The sequence below is a fragment of the Tachypleus tridentatus genome, chromosome 13 (assembly GCF_004210375.1).
Source record: "Tachypleus tridentatus isolate NWPU-2018 chromosome 13, ASM421037v1, whole genome shotgun sequence".
Lineage (NCBI taxonomy): Eukaryota > Metazoa > Arthropoda > Merostomata > Xiphosura > Limulidae > Tachypleus > Tachypleus tridentatus.
In genome coordinates, this window is record NC_134837.1 from 46,901,927 (window position 1) to 46,924,970 (window position 23,044).

Consider the following 23,044-nt stretch of genomic DNA (forward strand, 5'->3'; position numbering starts at 1 on the left):
CCAGGCCTCAAGACATGCCGACTTAACATACCCCTTTATTTACTGTAATTCCTTCCAGCATATAACCTGCACACTATTGAAAGTAAGTCTTACCATTTCCCATTCTTCCTCAGAGGCGTTGACCTTGCCATAACACCTGAAAAACTCCAACAAACCATTGAACAATTGACTAATACAAATTTTTTATTCACTATATCCACTCCTGTCTAACCAATAATACAACCCAAATCATAAAAATCATCACACTGTCCAAACCAACAGAAGATCTTATCCTCAGTTATGGCTGCTATTTCAAACACTTCAATTTCGACACTAAAAAAAAAAGTTACAGCAGCAATGAACTTCTAGCTCCATCAACAACTGAGAGTTCTTCAGGATATCAACTCAACTGTCGCCACCCACCACTTTGCCCTCTATCGACCAATTTACCCATACAAAACAAGATATTTCCACCACCGACTAAGCTAACCAGACTGACTATTCAGAAACCATAGAATCAATTACCTTTACCACCCAATCCATACAGGTCAAACATCATACAAGGAGAAAAAAACCACTAAAACTCAACCACCACCATTTCCCACCTGGGACTAATGACCTTTCTGAAACCTTACTCTAAGACTGTCCCACTCACCTGTGCTCTACAGTCCTACACTACCGGAGTACTTCTATCTATTTAACTTAACCAACAATGATTACAGAGAAGATGACGGAAGACGATCGTTACTTTCTAAAAGACTAGTCTACTGTTTATCACCCTCACCTTCTCAACCACTAACGTTTTGCTCTGTTCTGGACTTTTCTTCAGGCACAGTTCAGGAAGATTTTCAGCGCCTAGTTTGTGAACGTAAGTTTTCTCGTGACACTCCTATCCTTTCCTAACACAAATTATTTGGCTTGAATTAATAAATTCCTGTTACCCTGAAATACCCTTGGTCCCACAATAATCATTTGTTTTGAAAAGCATGGAAACACTTATATTTTCTTGCATTCATGGTTTTCTCGACTCTTCCTGACTGCTTGAGGTAACTCCAAGTTAATTAAAACCGTTCATGTCACTCTTACATTTCATCCCGTAAAATACTTTCAACAAAACATTGTCAAGAACTGTTCAATAACCTCTGAACATCCGTGGTTTTGAAACAACAGAAATTCTTGATACGATTGTTATTTGTTTCTTTGTTTTGAATTTTGCGTAAAGTTACACGAAGGCTATTTGCGCTATCCGTCTCTTATTTAGCAGTGTAAGACTAGAATGAAGGTAACTAGTCATCACTACTTACTACTAACCCTTAGGTTACTTTTATAGCAACAAAAAGTGATATTGACCATCACCTTATAACGATACCAGGCGAGCATGTTTGGTGTAACGGGGATTCGAACCCACAACTATCGGATTATGAGTCGAGCGACCTAACCATGTAGCTACTCCAGGCCTATTGTTTTTGGACTGATCATACCTAGACAAGACAAACCAATGTTCTTTTGACACTGTAATAGATTTACTATTATAAATTTATTTAAATACTAATGATTGTGTAAGTTTGTTTGTTTGTTTAGAAGTAAACACAAAGTTACACAATGGGCTATCTGTGCTCTGCCCACCACGAGTATCGAAACCCGGTTTTTAGTGTGTAAGTCCGCGCACATACCACTGTGCCACTGGGGGCAATTTGTGTAAGTTAAATTTATATTTAGAAATGTATGTAACTTATACTGTTAAATGTGTATTGTGAAATTCCCGCCTATTTCTTAAATTTGTAAGAATTTCTCAAGTGTAAGAATCAACAATATATGATTTATGAAAGTACTAGTGTATTGTTGGGCCAACTGACACTTCTAGAACCTCGTCTTAACGCGAATAAACCGTCGTGCTGAGACGCAACATATATTGTTGGTTTGCTATAGCTGGTATACTATAAACCTCGGAAGCTATAACTGTGATTAATGCTTATTCTTCGGGAAACTACAGACATTTGATCAGGAACGTTTATAGATTTCGTACATCATAAACCATTTAACTTCAGTGAATTACCATCAGACGTTACTATTTCCACGAAATCAATGTCTAACTTTGGTGGTAAAAACTCACGTGTGGTCAATAAATAGCAAGTGAAATGTACCAATATCAACTCGAAACTAATTCGCCTATCGTGAACAGCCGATAAAATATTCAGTTCCAGATCAGATAAAAGAGTCATTATTGGTTTCTAAAACGTTTGTATATAAATCATTATTTCTAATATCTATTTGTAATAACAATTATTATAAATTGTATTATTATTTGTATATTAAAATATATTTGTATTAAGAAATAAAATTGTGTGTATCACTTTGGTTGGTAAATATCATAAATTTGATACATCTCAATATTTAATTAACTTCTACGTTCAACTTACAATTGAACTCAGTTTCAGGCCATTTAAAATTCTCATACGTAACATAATAAATTGGAGGTTCGTCTGAAATAAATTATAATACATAACGACACATGAAGGATGTCTCTATTGTTAAAACTTTCCTTATGCTTACCTACCAGTTATTTATACATTAGAATAATATACATCCTTACTCATATGGTTAACATAAGCTTATCTTTTAAAGATAGAATTACCAGTCGTTTATGTTGACGATTTACATATATCTGAACTAAACTTATTAAACTTCTTATATCCCTATATTAGCTTTCAATTATTTGAATTTGTTGTTGGCCTAAGGTTATAAATAACGATAAACCTCTATAAGAACGGTGCTGGGACTAGCGTACAATAGAGATATAAAACACTGACGAATTCACTCTAATATATTCTTAAAACAAATTTCGAAATAATGTTATATCTTGATAACATACACACTATCAGTTATCCCGTACTTATAATCTAAATTTAATTTTAAGTCCCCCTGTTTATGGACTAAAATATATACAATCGGGGGCTTGATTTCCGTTGTAGACAGATCACAGAGAGTCCATTGAAAAGTGTGTGTTAAAAGGTAAAAATAAATAAAAACCTTATTCTAGTTAATTATATGACTAATTCCAATTTAACATCACTTTACATAATTACTCATCTGCATCTCCTCTTGGAAACAAATCAATTACAATGTGAAAAATAAAGATTACAACACTGTCCCTTTTTTGGACTGAAAAATTCCTTAAACTGTCTAATACGAAAAATAAATAAATGAAATTCTACATTATATTTCCCATTAACCAATTCTTCTTAATGGTTTTCTCTTCTGAAGCCTATGGTATACAGACGTGATGATGTTTTGTACCTTGCTGTCATTGGCATTTATGACAGATGACCTTTGGCTTATATTGTTTATTCCCTGAACACCTGCTTACCTGTGGCATTTGCAGCAAGAACTATTCGTCTATACCATTTCATTTCGATGAAATCCAATTTTATCAACATAGTTAATTTGTGTTTTATCGTTGTTGATTTAAGTCTTTTCTGAATGAACTCATGTTTATTTTTATTTTCCACTTTCGTGAACCTTCCAACTACTAGTTCGTCAGGACAGTTTAAAGTCTTTGGTTTCACTAAGCACCAGTCACTAAATAAAAAAATGTATTTTCAAGACTGCTGTTATGGGTATTAAAGTTTTAATTAAAATAAAGTAAAGACCAACATTTCGACATTTTTAAGTCATCTTCACGTGCAAATAGCCCTCGGGTAGCTTTGCTCGAAATTCAAAACAAACTTTCTGTGAAAATAAATAACACTCGCGATAAAGGGTTCAAAGACTCAAAGGATCAATAAGATTAAAGTTATGTTTCAACCAGTTGATAATTATACGGTGTTTATGTGATAACTGTTACTCGTAATTAAGTTTGGTACTTTGCCATTCTTCATGGGCCTGGCATGGCCTAGCGCGTAAGGCGTGCGACTCGTAATCCGGGGTTCGCGCCCGCGTCGCGCCAAACATGCTCGCCCTTCCAGCCGTGGAAGCGTTATAATGTGACGGTCAATCCCACTTTTCGTTGGTAAAAGAGTAGCCCAAGAGTTGGCGGTGGGTGGTGATGACTAGCTGCCTTCCCTCTAGTCTTACACTGCAAAATTAGGGACGGCTAGCACAGATAGCCCTCGAGTAGCTTTGTGCGAAATTTTAAAAACAAACAAACAAACCATTCTTAATATTTATCTTCCTATACTTAAAGTGTTATTCCATATATATACTCCAATACATTGGAAAAATAGTGGATATAAAATTCACAATAAATTCAGTTGTGCTATAGAATATAAGTTATTATCGGGTTATATTACCTTCGAATTCTACAAGAAATGACAACAGCACCTTTCTCAGCTCAACATTTACTTCAGATTATCACAATTTGGTCAAAAAGCTTTCGAGATTACAAAATGATAACATTTCTTCTTGTTTACGTATATACTTGTTCTGACATGGGTACGAGAAATAGACAACATTATTTTTCCAATTTCTTTGTCTCATACTTTTGTGATAGGAAACCGAATGTTGTAAAATAGTTTCATGTGTTCTCGACATTGAAATTACACAAAATATCTTCCTTACCTGACTGTTAGAGTAAAACCATATGATACAGCAATAACAGTAAGGATTAATTTTAAATAAATTGCAAGTTGTACTAAAAGTTTCAACTTAACATGTTTGTTCATGAGCAAGTTTTGTTTGAAGTCTAAAAATAAAAATAGAAACAATAAAAACAAAACTTTAACTAAACATGACGGTACATTATAAGGAAATATTTGAGTTACTTATTTGGATATTAAAAAACACACACCATAAAAATGGTCATTATTGATACTGTTTACAGTGAGGCTGGGATGCTATTTAGGGAAATTGTAGTAGAACCACCAAGACGACCTGTTGTTAATTCTTCCTGGACTTCATCGGTTTGTGAATCTTTACCGTCATCAGAATAAAAGTTCTTCAATCGGCTGCTTAAAAGAAAGACCAGAAAATCGAAGATAATGCTGAGAATAAGAAATGCAAGAGATGTTCCGTGGAGAGAATATCGGAATTTCTCAGAGTCATAAACCCAGCAGTTTCCAGTTTCTCCACATGTCTCTTCCCATACCAAACATGAAGAGTCGACGATGATGCCATAAATTAGAGGGTAAGGGATGAATGCTACAAATAAATTGAAATCTAATTTGTTTATACATATTTTTATATTCATGTTTAAAATATTCGTGAAATACATTTGAATAATTAAGCTTTAGAGTATTGTATATTTTAATCCGTATTGTGTTTTTTAAACGAACACACACTGTGTAATAAGTAACCAGTTTACAAAATACACGTTTCACGTAGAATAAATTTTTCTACTCATTTTGAAATATCTATCACACTATCAAAGACCGCGTCATCTAGCACGTCTTGAAGTATAAAGGAACGTAGCTGGTTTTGTACGTACTAATCATCATGGAACAAAAGTGGAAATGTTCGAAATAAATCACCATTAAATAAACCTGAATATTACAGATAATCTTCATCAATGTAGACAAGAGGAAATGAACTTACCAAATAGACAAAGAAACGCCTCGATAGATCCAAGCGTAAGGCTTTTATCCTTTGTATCTACACACCTGTTTAAAATATGGACTATAAATAGTATTTAGGTAAATATGTAAATTGTTCATTGGGTTTGTTAAGATAAATATAATATGATAGTACATAGTAGTGTCCTTTATTTGTAAAAACGTTCTTTATAAATATTTTTATGATAATCACCATGCTTGTGCCATATGATTGTTTACTTGTTGTTAAGCACCAGGTTACACAAAGAACTATCTGTGTTATATTCACCACATATATCGAAATCCGATTTTTAGTGTTATAACCACAAGTTTACAACTGAACCGTCGTGAGGTTTGTCATATGACATCCATCATACAGTATTTGAGAATGTTTATTTTAATTAGAATATCGAAAGACAAAAACTCAACCAAACTGATTTGTGCTGGAAAAAAGAGCAAAAGATTTCATTACCAGCAATTTCATTAGCATAATATAAATTTCACCAAAAATCAAAGAAGACTTTGTTAAAGTAAGATTGTTAAATATGAATCTGCTATTTTATTGTACCAATTCGTTGCTCATTTGTAGGAGATACGATCCTTTCACAGAAAGTGAAAATTAGTATAATTATGTGAGGTAAAATATTCTAAATAAGATATTACTTCCTCATATGCCTTTCCTCTCCCAGTTAAAAAATAATTTTTTATTATCGTTATGGGAACAGCTCTAATGGGTCCATTGTGTAGCTTTGTGCTTAACAGCAAAAATCAAATTTTTCCATTAAAAATCAAGGAAAGGACAATCGAAACAGGTAAAATATTTTAAAATATAGCTTGTAAAACGTCTAACGAATGAGAAATAGTTACCTGAGAGTTACAAGTGTGTTTCCTACTCTAGCTGTAGAAGAAACCATCTTGCCAATGCAAAGTACGACAACGTAGAAAACAAAGCTGCCACATTCAAAGGAACAATACTTGCTTGTGACATCCGCTTCGTAAAACTGCTCATTTTCGTTTACTATACAGCTGCAGTTTGTGAAACCCTTAAACAGTAATTTTTTTGTATAAATAATGAAATATAATCAAATAATTCTTTTTAAATAATCCCTTTTAAACTATATGTATGCTTCAACATTCATTATATTTTGCATTTTCGAAAGATGAAAACAACAACTTATTCGGCCCAAAATAAAATAGTTTGCAAAATACTTTGAGAGAAACTATAAGAATTATTAATCTTTTACGATTTTTTTCTTTTGCATTTAAGAAAATTATATTTTATTTATTTGATAAATGATTTTTTTAACGAGTTATGCTAAAAGTGCGCAAAAACAAAAGGTATATGTTTGTCATTTGTAATAAAAACACACTAAACCTTGTTATGACTCTCAAGTCATGAATACCAAGTACAAGATATATTATCATGTAAACCTATAAAGTCAGCTGCATTTTTTCCTGGGGTACCCCCCGCTAGTACAGCAGTATGTCTCTGGGTTCATAACGCTAAAATCAGGGTTCGATTCCCCTCGGTGGGCTGAGCAGATAGCCCTTTGTGGCTTTGCAATACGAAAAACACATACAATTTTTTTTTCTGGATGTTAATTTTATATTGTAAAAGTGTTACAGGAATTTAATCTTATACATATTATCATATTCATGAAGTAATCAGAAAACCAATCAATAAGATATGCTAGTAAGGTATGTATACCTTCATGTCAAACATGTACTAAGGTATGCTCTGAGGAGAGAAATTCTAATGAAGGTCGTATAAGACACACGAATCATCCATTTTTCTTACATTTAATGAAATGTAAACAAGAAACTTATATTATGTTGATGTTTCAGTGGATCCTCTTCATTAGAATCCTGTGATTTTTCGCCTACCTTAAGTATACACCCGTATTTTGAATATGTAGAGAAAATACTGAGAGAAAAAGACAAAAATAAAAATACGACTAAATTATATTATAGATTAATTTAACTGAATGAAGTTGCTTACTACAGACATCCCTTCTTCAATCTTTCCAGTGCAGCCAGCAAAACATGGCGAGAAGTAATTAGACACACCATCAGGCCCACAGACAGGGTTAAAAACTCTTGTAGTGCAGCCACAATGAGAATTACAGCTATTTTCTAATTGAATGCTTTCACGTACACACAAGCATAAAAGGAAACAGATTAAATATAAAAAACAATGTGACACGTAAATATTATTCATATTTGACATTCATAATTTGTTAAAATGCTTTTTACGTAAATCTTGTCTATTATACGATCATGTATGCGCAGTACTAACATTTACAGCAGGTATGTTAAATTCATATAATAGCGTTAAAATATAGAATAAAAGAGAGAAAATACACAATGAGATGGTTTTCTAGCAGTAACTTTATTATTGTTACGGTTCACTGAGCAAATAACGTGCTCATAATCGTTGGTGTTTTCCTCCTAAATTCGTATATGATAATATGTTCAGTCGCATATGATAACTTGACTGAAGTTGTTAACCTTATCAATGTTCTGTTTTGTTAGTTAGTTTGTTTGTTTTGGAATTTCGCGCAAAGCTACACGAGGGTTATCTGCGCTAGTTGTCCCTAATTTTGCAGTGTAAGACTAAAGAGAAAGCAGCTAGTTATCACCACCCACCACCAGATAGTGGAATTGACCATAATATTATAACGCCCCACGGCTGAAAGGGCAAGTATGTTTGGTGCGACGGTTATTCGAGCCCACGAACCTCAGATTACGAGTCGAACGTCTTAACTTACCTGGTCATGCCGGGCCATTCTGTTTAGTATCTTTGGTTAAGTGTTAATAAAGATAAGAATCTTTCTGTGTTTATGCATAAAGTTTTTGGATAAAATCGCTGGCGATTATCCTCTAGAATACCAGTGCAGTATTTACAAAATTCATTTAATTACTACAATGATCGTGATCCATTATATATTACTATGCAGAGCTCTTTTTTATTCTACACTTTTCGCGCAAGGCTACACAAATGTTATTTGTTTACAGTCTAAAAGTTTCTTTTGCAGTGGTTCTCGATAGGCAAAATGTTCGGTAATGGACTAGCAGGTATTATATCTGGCCCGGCATGGCCAAGCGTGTTAAGGCGTGCGACTCATAATATGAGGGTCGCGGGTTCGCATCCCTTTCGCGCCAAACATGCTCGCCCTTTCAGCCGTGAGGGCGTTATAATGTGACGGGTCAATCTCACTATTCGTTGGTAAAAGAGTAGCTTAAGAGTTGGCGGTGGGTGGTGATGACTAGCTGCCTTCCCTCTAGTCTTACACTGCTAAATTAGGGACGGCTAGCACAGATAGCCCTCTAGTAGCTTTGTGCGCAATTCAAAAGACAAACAAACAGGTACTATATCTAAATTATATTTTGACATAAAAAATGTTAAAAACATAAAAGAAAATGTAGAAATACTGATATTATACTTGTAACATTATCCAAAGACATTTTAGTAATTTCAGAAGCATGAGTATGTATATTCTCAAACTTTACCCATTTCCAGAGATGGTGGAACCTGCGAGATTGAGAGACGGACATCCAATAAACATAGATGCTAATAGGCCGAGCATACCGAACACCTCCACCGAAAGCATGTAGCCAGTGAGGTACTTTGGTCTAGGTTTACATTTTCGTATTACTGCGCCTCCTCCAAGTATTCCTATTAGCATTGTGAATATACTCATTGTACCTGAAATTATGAGAAATCATTTAGTCAATATATGTATGAAATAGTGTTGGAACCTATATTTGAAACCTATATGAAATAACTTGAAACAATCTAAGTTCATTAATAAATCGCAAGAAAGTAGAATTATGCAAACTAATACTCATCGAAATATTCAGGACTTAAAAAAAAATCCATAAATACGAAAGCTGTATCAAAAAATTTGTTGTTCAAATTATTTGTTACCACAGATTTTTATCTATAAATTTTTACCATTAAGATACATGATCATGTCTTGAAAGTTTGTGAATTGTACGTATTATATTTCAATATATACCAAACATTTCTAAATATTGTTAGAGATTACTGACAATAGATGGCCATAGCTTCGTTGAATAAAGTAAAATTATAATTAATCCCTCAGAATATCTTGGAAACAAAATGATAACAAAACAGTTAAATTTAGTTGATATTAAAGAGAGAGTTTAGTTGTTGTAGATTATTTTGAGTGTAGCCATAGTGTCAAAAGGGGGAACGAGAAAATTCTATTCGTAAACGTTTTAAGTTATTCAACATTTTGACAGTGTTATTTAGAATAGGAACTTGTCGTTGTATATGTTTATTTGCAGTCGAACTATTTGTTATATATATATATATATATAATTTATTTTTAAAACTAAACCCATAGTTATATGTTGCTTTACTTTTAGAATTGTAAAATAGTACAAAATAGTACTGAAAGGAATTACACAAATACTTCTACGCTTTAACACAACAATTCTAAATTTGTGAACCAAAATTCCACGGTAAATATTTTTCCTCATCAGAAAGACTTTATGGTTATTTTCCTATACAGTCTTAACTTTATACGGTTTATATGTATGTGCGCGTTAGTGTTTTTTTATATAAGATAAATATTCAATCATAAAAAAAAATAAAATATCCATTAACGTGATGTATCAAGCTGAATGCATACATTTCAAGAGCGTATACGTCGAAGTAACAGTAGTAAACTTAAGATCTGAGCTTCGGGATAATAAAATCAACCTTTTTTACGTTTTTAAACGTTTATGCGGTTAAGAGAAATTTAACATGTTGAAATGAAAAGAAAAAGGCTGTTTGAAGTAAAAACGACCGAAGCAATAATAAACCTCTTATTCCTGCAAATAAAAACACATACTTACATTTTTTTCAGTTTTATTCCTTTAGAAAAACGAAATAGAAAACTTTACATTTTGTTTATTTTTATCACATTTAAGAATATCGAACTGATTCAACGTAATGATTTAGTTGCTGTTTTTTTTTAAATTTCGTTAGTTTTAATAAAAACTTGAGCTATATGCTATTAAAGTTTTTTCTCTTCCTGACTGTAGTAGAATTTCTGTTTTATATGCCACTTTCACCTTCCTTAAAAGCTAGCTAACTTAATATACAAGAGACCATTCTATACCTCTACGTTGAATCAAACATACGTTGAAAGAAAGATGGTATAACGTAGATAAACCGATACGATATACGTGGTTCTCAGTAGTTAGAATTTAATTATGAATCGAATAACTCGCCAATAAAATGTTTTGTTATATGTCTGTAAAGTTGGCTAAAACTCAGTGAAAATTGTATTGTTGTAATAAGTCTGTTGGCTAAAACTCAGTGAAAATTGTATTGTTGTAATAAGTCTGTTGGCTAAAACTCAGTGTTAAGTGAAAACTGGGTTGTTGCAAACAACACACAGCGAATCAGCAACTAGAAGCACAAAAATCGCCTTAAGTGCGAATGTTTATAGTTCTGGTTGTTTGTTACCACAGTAACAGTATTTAACCCTAATACTGACGATTTTCTTTGATAAAAAAACTCCATCGAAATTATTTTTCTGATTTGTTTTAATTATAAATGTAAACTTGTCAACTAAATATGCATATATAAAGAGATAAATGAGTTTTTAGGAATTAAAGTGGATTTTTCGTACAGGTTATGACTGGATACTTCACATTATTTCAGACAATTGTTTTGAGTTTAAATTCAAATGTTAATCACTTAAATAATTATCGTACAAACATATAATAATAATGAAATATTCAAAATATGATTGTGTCATAAACTTCACTAGTCAATAACCGTCCACAACATAAGTTTCACTGTGTATAGCATATTATAATTATTTTACACCACATTGGTTTAACCTCACGTCTTGCGTACAGAACCCTAGTTCCTCAATATACATAATACATTGCAATTACTACACATGACATTGGTTTAACACTACACTCAGCATATAAGACACCAGTTACACTGTATGTAATACGTTATAACTGTTACACAACACACTGGTTTGACATTCCTCTCTATAGCATTATGAGTACACAAACTCCTGACTTTTAAGAGACATACTGACAGCTCTTTCTACCAGTTTCATGCCACTTACTTGTCTATAATGAATAATGGGAGACTAGACTTTAACTTGCTGTGTTATACGTGGCCATCTCCTATAGTTAAATACTTTTGTGAATTTTAGAATTGCACTTTTTTATTGAAAACTTCATTTTATTTACCAACCAAACTTATTAAAATAGTAATATCATTCTATGCAGGGGCTGATATGGCCAGGTGGTTAAGGCACTTCACTCCTTATCCGAGGGTCACGAGTTCGAATACCCGTCACACCAAACATGCTGGCCCTTTCAGCCGTGGGAGCATTATAATGTGACGGTCAATCCCACTATTCGTTGGTAAAAGAGTAGCCCAAGAGTTGGTGGTGGATGGTGATGACTAGCTGTCTTCTCCTTAGTCTTACACTGCTAAATTAGGGAAAGCTAGCGCAGATAGCCCTCGTGTAGCTTTGCGCGAAATTGAAAAACAAACAAACAAATATAAAGGAAGAGAATGGCATATTAATTATCTTTACTGTTTAAAAAAATAAAAACATTGGGTATTCACATGTTACAGCCATCTAATGCTTATATATTTTTATCTAGTAATTCCCTTTTCACCCCGTGTTTAAGCTTTTTAAAAGAATACTAAATATGCGTAAGAAAGCTAATTTTAAGAGGTATTGATAACATCGTTTCCTATAGAATTGTGATGTTTTTTGATTTATGTAAAACACAAAAGACTCAAATAGATTTTTCTTTACCCTCACGATCTTCTGAGTTTGAGGACAATATACGAAGCCGTTTGCATTGTAGGCTGGCAAGAGGATAATAATAATTACAAATGGGCTGTTTTCAAGGGATATTGTTTTTGTTGTAAGACTTATGTGCGTTCTTTTTTGTGAATTTTATGTGTTAAACCTTACAAGTTAATATTTAATATTTTAAAATGTTTTTTCTTAAATTTAATTTTTACTGTTTAAGATGCTATTTGCTCGAATGTTCTACTGGGATTTTTATGCAATCCCTATTATGAACTACTATGATGATTCATGATAATTACCTAATAGGTAGTGCACAGCTACAATGGACCAAAAAGATTTCTTATCATAGCTAGCTGGTGCCACATGTGGACATTCTCATTGAGATCGACATATATCGCCTAATGCGTTTTAAACACGTATAGTTTTCACATAGTTTTATGTTATATGATAAAATATATAACAAATTAACAACATTATTAAGGGGGATCACTTTTTGTCCACCCATGTATATATTAGAAAATAAGTCTAATACTGTAAAATGCACCAATTCTATTTTTGTGAGAGAAATCATCACTTATAACAAGGTTTGAGAATTCTACAAAAAATCAAAACTGAAATATTTAGTGAAAATCTAGAACAAACCATTACTCACAATAGATAATTTTATAAATTTCATAACTGGCAATTTAAATAAAACAATTAAAAATCGTATCATTTGAACTTTGTTAACAAATGGTATGATATTTAATTGTTTTATTTAATAATAATTATTAATGATTTTTTTAAAAAAAATTCTGTTTTGAGTAATGGTGTGTTTTGAATTTAGACTAAACATCTTGGTTTTGCGTATGTATGCATATAGTGTGTTGTGGCCTTTATCTGTGTTTTGGATAAGATGTTATACAAAAGCTGTTCTCCCCTTCCACTTCTGACATTGTACATTGCCAAATTTTATCTGTAGCTCGTAAGCAGCAATGCGTTACATATCCTCTTACCATAGAAATTGGTTTACGTTTTCGTAAGCTTCAAGTAATCACTTGAGATATTGGAGTTAAAAAGTGACATTAACAATATGACATAGAGACATTGAAATTTGCTCCGCCCCCCCTAAAAAGTATTGTTTGTTTCAGTCTTTAGGTATCAAATCATAACTTTTATCATAAGTAAAGGTGTTCTATAATACAATCATAACATTTATAGTTAAGGTCAGTATATCTACATATTTTTTTCTAAAAAAAATTATATACAGACCAGTCTCAATTTGTACGTTATTCTCATAATTATTTTTTTTATATATTTCAAATATCATGACTTTTACTTGTTTCAATTTACCTGTCATATTGTCATGTTCAGTCGCTACTAGTACATCGTTCTGCGTCACTCTCCTTTTTACTGGTGAAACGGTTATATATGTAATTTAACAAATGGAAAATAAGTAAGTATTCTTATGTACTTTTCTTTAAAACCTCTCGTAAGGTAACCTAAATCATTACTTATACACCTCATGTACTATACAAACTTAGACAGCAGATAACTGCCGCCAACATGACCTTTATACGTTTCAGAAGCAGATTGTTATCTGTTATGGGCTCATCCTTTATCTCAGTCACGCAACATGCTTGAAAGATTACTTGTTCCCCATAGAAAGAAAGTGAAATAAATAAGACTAAGTCTCAAAGTATTTACTACATTTATTGTGATTTAAAATGAAACTTTATAAAATTACTATTTTATTTTCGAGGCAATTATCGAGGATATAGTTTTTACAACAGCCACATGTTTTTATTTTATTGGCTCCTGTGTTTGCAAAAGTAAAATAATTTACTAGATCTCGAAAAGTACGATGCTTTTATACATCAATAGTTATCGATAACTATAACAAAAAACAAACAAACGAGTTCTGCTGTGGACTTCAAAAGCCTCCTCATGATTCTCAGCGATTCCAGTGTACGATCAATCTCATTATTCTCGATTAGTTTTATATTTATCCCAACTAAACACTGGTACCTTAAAGATATGCGTAAGGATAACCGCCCGATAAACCTGAGTACATGTGCTAACGATGTTCCTGCTACTTTGCGAGTTAGGGCATAAATACCTTTCATAAATGACGCCTTCGGATTGGGAAAAGCGAGGAAGGGCTAGAAAACAAAATTCTATATCATATTTGAGTTTACCGATCCTGTGAACTTACTCTTGAACTCCCAGAATGACTGGCTGACCTTATGGGCACTTTTTAGTTCCTTTATACGCAATGTAGAATAAAGTCATCCTGCCAAGTTTAGTCATGCTCGCTCTGAAACTGTGGGGAGAGTTCACGGACAGATAAATTCAAAAACACACAGCGTGAACTAATATAGAAAATATATGACATATTCTCATGTAAGGGTAACTCTGAAACTTTACTTTTTCTATCCAAATTTAGACCATCTTCAATGTAGAACTTATGATACATGCACGCAATTCAACGAATTAACGCAAATATGATTATTTTGTAGTAGCGAATATCAAAGGATTATATTTATAAAATTAGCAATAACTCAGAATTATTGGCAATAAAACAAATACAAGTGAAATACGCTGGGCTTCAAAACATTAAATCTCAATAATAGGATTTTGTCTTCATGTGATAACTATGCAGATGACAGACAGGTATTTCAAAATGTATAGTTTGTTGACAAAAGTGCTTTAAACAAAATATTAAAAGCTATATACGGTAGTCTGATCGTCTACTGGCCTGAGAATGATAATTTTACAATTTTATTTGAAAGAAAATACGTTGTTAGAACTATTGCTGTTGGTGCTTCTATTAAGTTGAGTGTCACTCTTTGTAGTTAACGTGTATCATTAAGTTTGGCTTGTTTTGAATTTTCACACAAAGCTATACATGGGCTATCTGCGCTAGCCGTCCCTAATTTAACAGTAAAAGACTGGAAAGAAGACAGACAGTCATCATCCTCCCCACTGCCAACTCATGATGTTACCCTTTTACCAACGAAATAGTGGGATTGACCGTATCATTATTACACCCTCGCGGCTGAAAAAGCGAGAATGTTTAATGGGACGAGAATTCAAACGTTCGACCCTCAGAGTGTGAGTCCAACGTCCTAAACACCTGGCCGTGTCGTTAGGACAACTGAATAACAGTGTTTTCAATGAAATAATGAAAAATGAAAACAAACACTCGAACGCACTATCATAGTATATTGTCTATATACATACATGTTCGAAACTTATTTTAACTTAAATTCCGAAACGAATGGTCTAATAAATGAGGACATAATGTTTTTCCTGGTAAAATTTTTATTACTTTAAGACGTACACAACAAATCTCAACAAATTAAATTCATTATATCGTAATTACAATGTTCTCTAATACCTTTTATGGAATACGAGATGAAAAACAACAGAATTTCTTGTTTGTTTATTTAATATTTATTGACTGAATACTCAATGCCTTATACACAGTTTCTAATAACCAGCAATCCATTTAACGTAAATATCAATATCGAAACGTTATATCTAAATGAATTTGTTATGTTGAAGGCTGACAGATCCAGGAAAGACTAAGGATTTTTAAATCGAAAACTTTGACCTACTGTTGTTATGAAGAAGGATAAGTACATCAAAATGCAATTCCTTATCGTAATCAACCACATCTACAGTGTTTACTTATCTGCCTAGTTTTAAACAATACGCTATTTACACTATAATGGATTGTATACAGATTTTTCTAGTCTGTGAAGTGTATCATAAAGTTCATAATACATAATACTTTAAATCTGAACGGCAACTTATGACCTGACCTTTCAATTCGCAACCCAAAACGAGTTATTTATTAAATCCATCCTGAATCCATAAACGTAGTTCCACGTGCGTTTTAAATATATAAATTTTTCAAGACAGACGAGGCATCACTGTTCACACGATAATTAACTATGATTATTTATATTTATTGCAAACCTGTTGTCGTCGTTCTTAATTTAAATAATTCACTAAGGGACTGACCTTCACACTTATACTGCGCCCACAGCTTAAAGTGCAGAAAATATTTTGTAGCATCACACGGGCTCGAATCCAGGGTTTTACTTTATGGTCAAACCATGCTTCCATTATCACTTACCTGAATAAAAGCTCGCAGATGAAGCTGACTGCCGAAACTGACTTTCCACATATCTTGGCATACTAACGTAGAAACCCAACATGGCGATGCATCGAAAATTTGATCCTAATGTGTGGAATATTAATATAGGATTCTTGATCAATCTTAGTAAGGCGTCTGGAAGCTCTGGAATAATGATTAGAAAAATATAAATTACAAACATTCACGTTTCTTGTATCTCAGAAAACGGCTGGTATGGACATTAACACTTTTACTAACAAAGCAGATAAGAGGTTAACCTGAATATGACCTAGGAAAGTAAAACGTTGTTCTCTGCTTTATTAGGAAAAGTGTTAATATCCATGCTAGCCTTTCTGAGATACGTTTTTACTTCAAGTGGGTTTCTCGTTACTAAGAAATACACGCTTCTAAAATATAATTTTAATTATTTATGTAAATTATTAGTTTTCTTCTGTATAAGTGAAAAGTTGTTGTGTGAAATTCATAATATACCTTGCTGTTGACGTTTATATTTCCATACAAAATAATTCCTTTTCGACTTAATAAGGCCGAATGGCTTTACAAGTGTTACAGCAGCAAATATGATTTTGTAAAACTCGTTATCGAAACAACAACAACAACAACATGTGCAGCAACTACATTTTATTGTTGAAAAACAAATTAAAATCAGCATTTAATGAAAATTGTAATATTTTTAGAGTGAGTTACTTATGTTTTGCTGCAGCATATATTAGCATCATAAAAGAAAGCCAATAACCTGAGTGCTTTGGGAAAGTGGACTTTATTCGTCGGGTGTGAATGGGACCATTTATCCTTAATGGCTAAACGTTTAATTTTCGAAAGCGCTAGAGTTGTTGTTGCTGTTTTTTTTTTCTGATGCAAATATATTTTTCCCCGTTGATTATAATTGTTTACAAATATCATGAGTGACCACAGCAAATATTGATAATTAACACACATCCATAGTATATTAAGTATGTATTTTAAATGTATAAGATCTATTTTAGTACCTTAATTAAAGCACAGCGCAAATTGTTTGCATATCATTATTTACTACGATGCGTAATACTTCTGCTTATACGCAACTTAAACGAACACTCACAAATTATTTCCACATCTTTGTTTATTATTTTATGTACTACTAGAGAATGCTAATTTCAAGAACTTTGGAAACTTTGACTTTTGTATATCATCAGTCTGGGAACTAAATAAACAGCATTCCATTTACTATGTGTTTGTTTAGTAAACCTGGATGCTGAAATGCTTTTCTTCTCTTTTAGGTACTAACAATCAAGAACGAAATTAAATGGGCAAAAACAAGATAAGCGGGTACTTTTTTTTTTCTCATACCTTTGAGTTTTTCCTTAAAAGCCTTATTTTCTTCTGACAAGACATGATCTATGCGAGCTTTTTTAACCTTTCCACTCTTAGTTTTCCCAGGTAGACGTCGAGGAAAAAGACTGATTGGAATAGAAAATAATACCAAAGCAAAGCCTAGGATAAGAAATCCCAACCACCACGCACCTATCCATCGTGGATCTTTCGTACCAAATCCTGGATCATCTAAATAGGAATTTAACTATATTGTTTTAAACATTCTTTGAACAGCATTGATTAACTTACAATTTATGTACTTCTGTATAATATTATTATCGTTATGAGTTTCTTCAACATTCTTTGTGAAATATTCATTGCATGAAGTTATTAACAAAAGAGTATTTCTGTGAAAAAAAAGAGCTTATTTCAATGAATAGTAACCATTTCTCAGGTTAACAGTATGTGTAAATAAATGAAAATGAAATATAACATTCTATTACAATACCTTTGTTTTAGTATAATGAAAACCAAAAATTTAAGTAGAAAAAAACCCCGTAAAAGTGCTAAAATGCTTTGGTATATTCTTGATATTAAAAACATGAAACTGATTCTTTCTAGAAATATTTAAATGTAAAAATAGAATGAAGTCTTATTTCAAAATAGTCTCGCGTTTGGAAATTAATTCTATTATTAACAAGATCGGTGTTAAATTTACACTTAAAAATACCTTACACGCCTTGAACAAGTACTTTATACAAATATCTATAATAATATAAATTATTTATTAAAATCACACAAATACGCAGTTAATACACTCCTTAAGTAATCATAACGAAATACAGAATTTGAAGCCCGGCATGGCCAGGTAGTTTAGGCACTCGACTCGTAATCTGAGGTCGTGGGTTCGAATTCCAATCACAACAAACATGTTTGTCCTTTCAGTCGTGGGAGCGTTATAATGTGACGGTCAATCCCACTATTCGTTGGTAAAAGAGTAGTCCAAGACAAGGCGGTGGGTGATGATGACTAGCTACATTCCTTCTTGTCCTAAACTAGGAACTGCTAGCGCAGATAGCCCTCATGTAGCTTTGCACGAAATTCGAAAACCAACAAAAAAGTATATATACTCTTCAAAAAAGAAACGCAAAAGGCAAAATTTGAGACATATTGTTGACAAGTTTATTCCGGGTAGTTCTGTATGACATGTGTGAAACTTTGCACATTCACTGCTGAACATCCAAAGTCTGCAAAGGCAAAGTCTACGCTCACTAGTTGAAGTTTAACGTCACTCAACGTCAATAACGAGTATGCCCCCCCGTGAGTATCAATAACTGCTTGGCATCTCCTGCCCATGGAAGCGATGAGATGACAAATCACATCCTGTGGAATGGCTGTCCACTCAGCCTGCAAAGCTGCTGCAAGCTGAGGTAGAGTCTGCGGTTGAGGTTGTCGCCGTCGCCGGTCCAACTCGTCCCAAATATGTTCGATGGGGTTTAAATCTGGTGATCTGGAGGGCCAGGGAAAAATGTTGATGTTATGGTGTCTTAAGAAGACTGTGGTGAGTCGGGCTGTGTGAGGACGGGCGTTGTCATGTTGAAAAACATCGTTGACGTTCACCATGATGGGTTGCACATGGGGCCTAAGAATCTCGTAGACGGTTGCGTACGGTCTGATCGGAAATCCTGCGCAGCCCTGGTATGGTTGAGACAGTAGACGTTGCAGTGGTGGTCCTATCCCGAAGGTGACGTAACCGGATGTTGCGATCTTGTGCGGGCGTGGTCACACGAGGTCTGCCAGATCGTAGACGGTCACAAGTTGATCCATGTTGTTGGTGACGATTCCATAGCCTTGTAATGGTGCTTGGGTGGACATTCACAGCTCTGGCAACATCTGATCGAGATTCGCCTGCTTCCAAGCGACCAATGGCGTTGTTGGGTTGTGCTTCAGTCAGTCTTGGCGTAACTGTATTGCGTGTCGGTGGCTTAACACTGAGCTATGGAAACCGAGAACCCGTCACTTTTATAGAAATTTTGCACATGTTGCGCTTGCAGAACATGCAGATCTTTCAACAAATTTATTGGACACGAATGCGTTTTGGCGAAAAATCCGATGTTTTCTTCCGTTTTCAAAGTGCACAACTTTTATTGTCATTTTGGTCTGACAATCAGTGCCTTAACACGTGTAACATCACATACTCTGAGCTTGTAACGTTATTACATATATTTCTCTTTAAAATAACAAAAATGTCTCTTTTGCGTTTCTTTTTTTGAAGAGTATATTTGAACTTATCATATTGCAACTAACACATTTATTATCAATGTTGTATCTTTCCAAACGTTTCATTGTAACGTCAATCACAATAATATAAATAGTATTGAAAACTCTATTGTTTTTTATTGTTGTGCTTCTTCAAAAATCAGTTGAAAAAACGCTAAACAATTTATTTACAAGGTTCGAATGTTTCGGAATACACGTATTACGTTTTCAGCGAAATCCAAAATAATGTTACAAAGATATTTATTAAAAATGCTAGTGTATCGTTAGTAGCTTAAATATTGAGTAAAGTAGTAAAAAATACGAATTATGAAATATACTATGAGTGTTAGATTACATGAGACTATTATATTTATTCAACACACAGTGGAGTTTTAAGCGTGTAGTTTTAGAATAATTTTGGTCGAGAGAGGTTTGTGTCTTTAAGAGTAAAACGACCTATAGTTGAGTAAACTTTCTTTAACGTAGAGTTCAAGGACTGAAGATCTCCTAATGATAGAAATATCGTTATATGAAACATTTTTCACTTGTGGTTTCAACATGTGAACAAATACACGGGTGGCTGAGTTTATGAAATGGATAGCCAATCCTGTGTAATACTTCTAAATCTTTAAAGACTAACACTTTAATGTAGCCTTTGTTTATTTAATGCCAATGTAAATAGCCTTACAGTCATTATACGTATGCTTAAATACGAGCAATGAACGTATATTTATATAGTTAATTTTCATATGAAAATAAGTATTTAATGCGGAAAGTATATCCATATATCAGTCTAATCTGATTATTAAGGAGAAAAAATATGTTTTAGTTTGTGAAGATTGTGAACTCATTAAATGAAGGGATTTAATGAGAGGAATTTGGGGCAGTGTGCACAGTCGTAAGTGACTGTCCAACTGATATTCCGTGTCTTTCGCGGGGAATCGAACCCCGTTATAATTTTACACACCTGTATCTGTCCCATAGGAGGATTAGAATGTGGTTAACCATGGACTTTGTTTTATCGCTGCATATTTTTACAGTGACGTAATCGGTATTTTTTATCTACACGCCCGCCAGAGGCACAGTGGAATGTATGTGTACTTACGATGCCAGAAACTGGGATTTGATACATGTGGTGAGCGGAGCACAGATAGTCCATTGTGTAGCTTTGTGTTTAATTACAAACAAACAAATCTCTACACCTATATATTCTAAAATGTTTCGTGAGATATTTCTTCAGGATGCCATACTAGATAGTGCTATGTAAACTATATTATCTAAGTTTTGAATACATTTTGGCCATGCAATAATTTATCGTGAACTCCTATGAAAAACAAAAATATCTGGGTAATGATTAGGTTTCATAGGTTAGTTAATAAATAAAGTCACATTAATAATATGTATTTTTTAAGTATTATGTCAACGTGTGTGTAATGTACCCCAAAACAATATCACTTACATGTTGGATTCTCATACAAACGAAGACATGCTGATGATAATAAGAAGCCTAGAGCTGGCCCAAACAGTCTAAGGGCGAATGAAATAGCTAAAAAAGATAAATATTACAAAATAAATTGCTGTACCCTTATTATTTTAAGTGAAGAGAGACTATACATATTGCAAATACAAAAATGAAAAAATCAAGCATTATTTTTACAAATATAATATAATAGTTTTTAGTTTGCATAATGATTTATTATCTATTTAACATTGATTATGCATGCCATGATAATAAATCGCATAAGCGACAAATGTGTAGAGCCTATACTTAACTTGAAGCACATTAAGCAGAAAAAAAAGTTGAAAGCATAGGTACTAGAATTTTGCTATCTTAATTGTCGTAATCTTAAATTAACAGAAATTAAAAACAGCTAAAATTCATTGTTAAATAATAAAACTAGCTAATCAGTTACAAGCAGTATTGTTATACTTCCATAAATAATTCTTACCGAAATATAGAGGCGAGTCTTTCTTGGCAACATTATCATCTAGGTAAGGGGTCCCTATGGAATAATAAGCCATGGATCCAAAACCTAGAAGGAAGCTACCTGTGAAGAACAACGAAACTGCTGGAATAGTTGAAGATAGCTTTAAGTTTGCACATTCATTTTCCGTAACTTCACAGAGTTGACTACTAGTTTTATTGATGGAAATGTCTGATTGATCCAGCAGGTGAACTCCGGTTCCAAAGAAAAAATATGGAGATGCTGACACAAAACAACTTAAAGCTGTAATCAGCATGCCTGCTGCTACCCATCTTGGTCTGTGTCCAGATCCACCAAAATGACCAATTAAGAAGCTCGTAAAAATTGGACTTAAGTTGTCTGCTATGAGTATTAATCCAGTAATTTTACTTTCAAAGAGAAATCTCTTTTCTATGGTGGATAGAATTCCAATGAGGTAAGTGAAATGTGCACCTTGAGTGAAACCTAGCAGGCAAAAGTTAATCAAGTATACCTTTGGATTAGCGAACTTTTGAAGCCACTTCGGTTTAAATCTTCCAATACCACACTGTGTTTCATCATTATTTTCTGATAGTTCTTCCTTAAATATGGTCTTTGTAGTAGGCACAGGCAAATACTCTTGCAGGACAGAGCCAGACTGGGGCTTGGAAGACATTTTCGAAGACGAATAAGTTGCCTGATGCATTGCTTTCAACACAGCGCGTTATCTTGTAAGGATATCAGTGTTTGCGAAACAACTTAGTCTTGCATGTTTTCAAAATATAGCTATCGTTATCCTTGATTTGAGTATTTTCTGTTTACACCGAAAGAGATTTATCTCAACTGATAATGATGGCTTAGTGAAAAATATATTAGAGTTTCCAAAGTCCAATAATTTAGGTTTTCTTATTTTTCTCCCGCTTTTTTGTCTCTTTGCAGCTAGAATTACTGTTTGTAAAAAATTCTGATTTTTTACAATTAATCAACTTTAAAATTTTACGAAATAATTAATACACATTTTCGTTTTTTGTAAAGAGCTTAGTTTTTGATGAGAGGAATAAAATTTGCATTAAACCTATAAATTAGTTT

At 33.2% G+C, this 23,044-nt stretch overlaps 1 protein-coding gene across 2 annotated transcripts; it reads right to left on the reverse strand.

Annotated features, from left to right (window-relative positions):
* Nucleotides 1-2,888: 2,888 nt before the first annotated feature.
* On the reverse strand, nucleotides 2,889-22,722 carry LOC143240372 (solute carrier organic anion transporter family member 74D-like). Of its 2 annotated transcripts, XM_076482694.1 has the most exons (10): nucleotides 21,962-22,722; nucleotides 21,472-21,558; nucleotides 17,790-18,002; nucleotides 16,440-16,604; nucleotides 9,015-9,210; nucleotides 7,504-7,648; nucleotides 6,372-6,547; nucleotides 5,509-5,573; nucleotides 4,766-5,115; nucleotides 2,889-3,558 (listed from the first exon to the last, which is right to left on the reverse strand). In XM_076482694.1, the coding sequence occupies exons 1-9, from the start codon at nucleotides 22,659-22,661 to the stop codon at nucleotides 4,793-4,795; spliced, it is 2,070 nt and encodes a 689-aa protein (XP_076338809.1). In that variant the 5' UTR covers nucleotides 22,662-22,722; the 3' UTR covers nucleotides 2,889-3,558; nucleotides 4,766-4,792. The 2 variants fall into 2 exon arrangements, with proteins under 2 accessions (XP_076338809.1, XP_076338808.1); XM_076482693.1 differs by lacking the exon at nucleotides 2,889-3,558 and having other exon boundaries at nucleotides 4,301-5,115.
* Between the last annotated feature and the right edge of the window lie 322 nt (nucleotides 22,723-23,044).

What these genes read in the sequence shown, in the direction of transcription:
- LOC143240372 (XM_076482694.1), bottom strand. Translation starts at nt 22,661, where the DNA reads ATGCATCAGGCAACTTATTCGTCTTCGAAAATGTCTTCCAAGCCCCAG. An exon ending in TTGAAGAAGGGATGTCTGTA is followed by an intron (nt 6,548 to 7,503) that starts GTAAGCAACTTC and finishes TTACTGTTTAAG; the next exon opens with GGTTTCACAAACTGCAGCTG. An exon ending in AACACACTTGTAACTCTCAG is followed by an intron (nt 5,574 to 6,371) that starts GTAACTATTTCT and finishes TATTTTAAACAG; the next exon opens with GTGTGTAGATACAAAGGATA.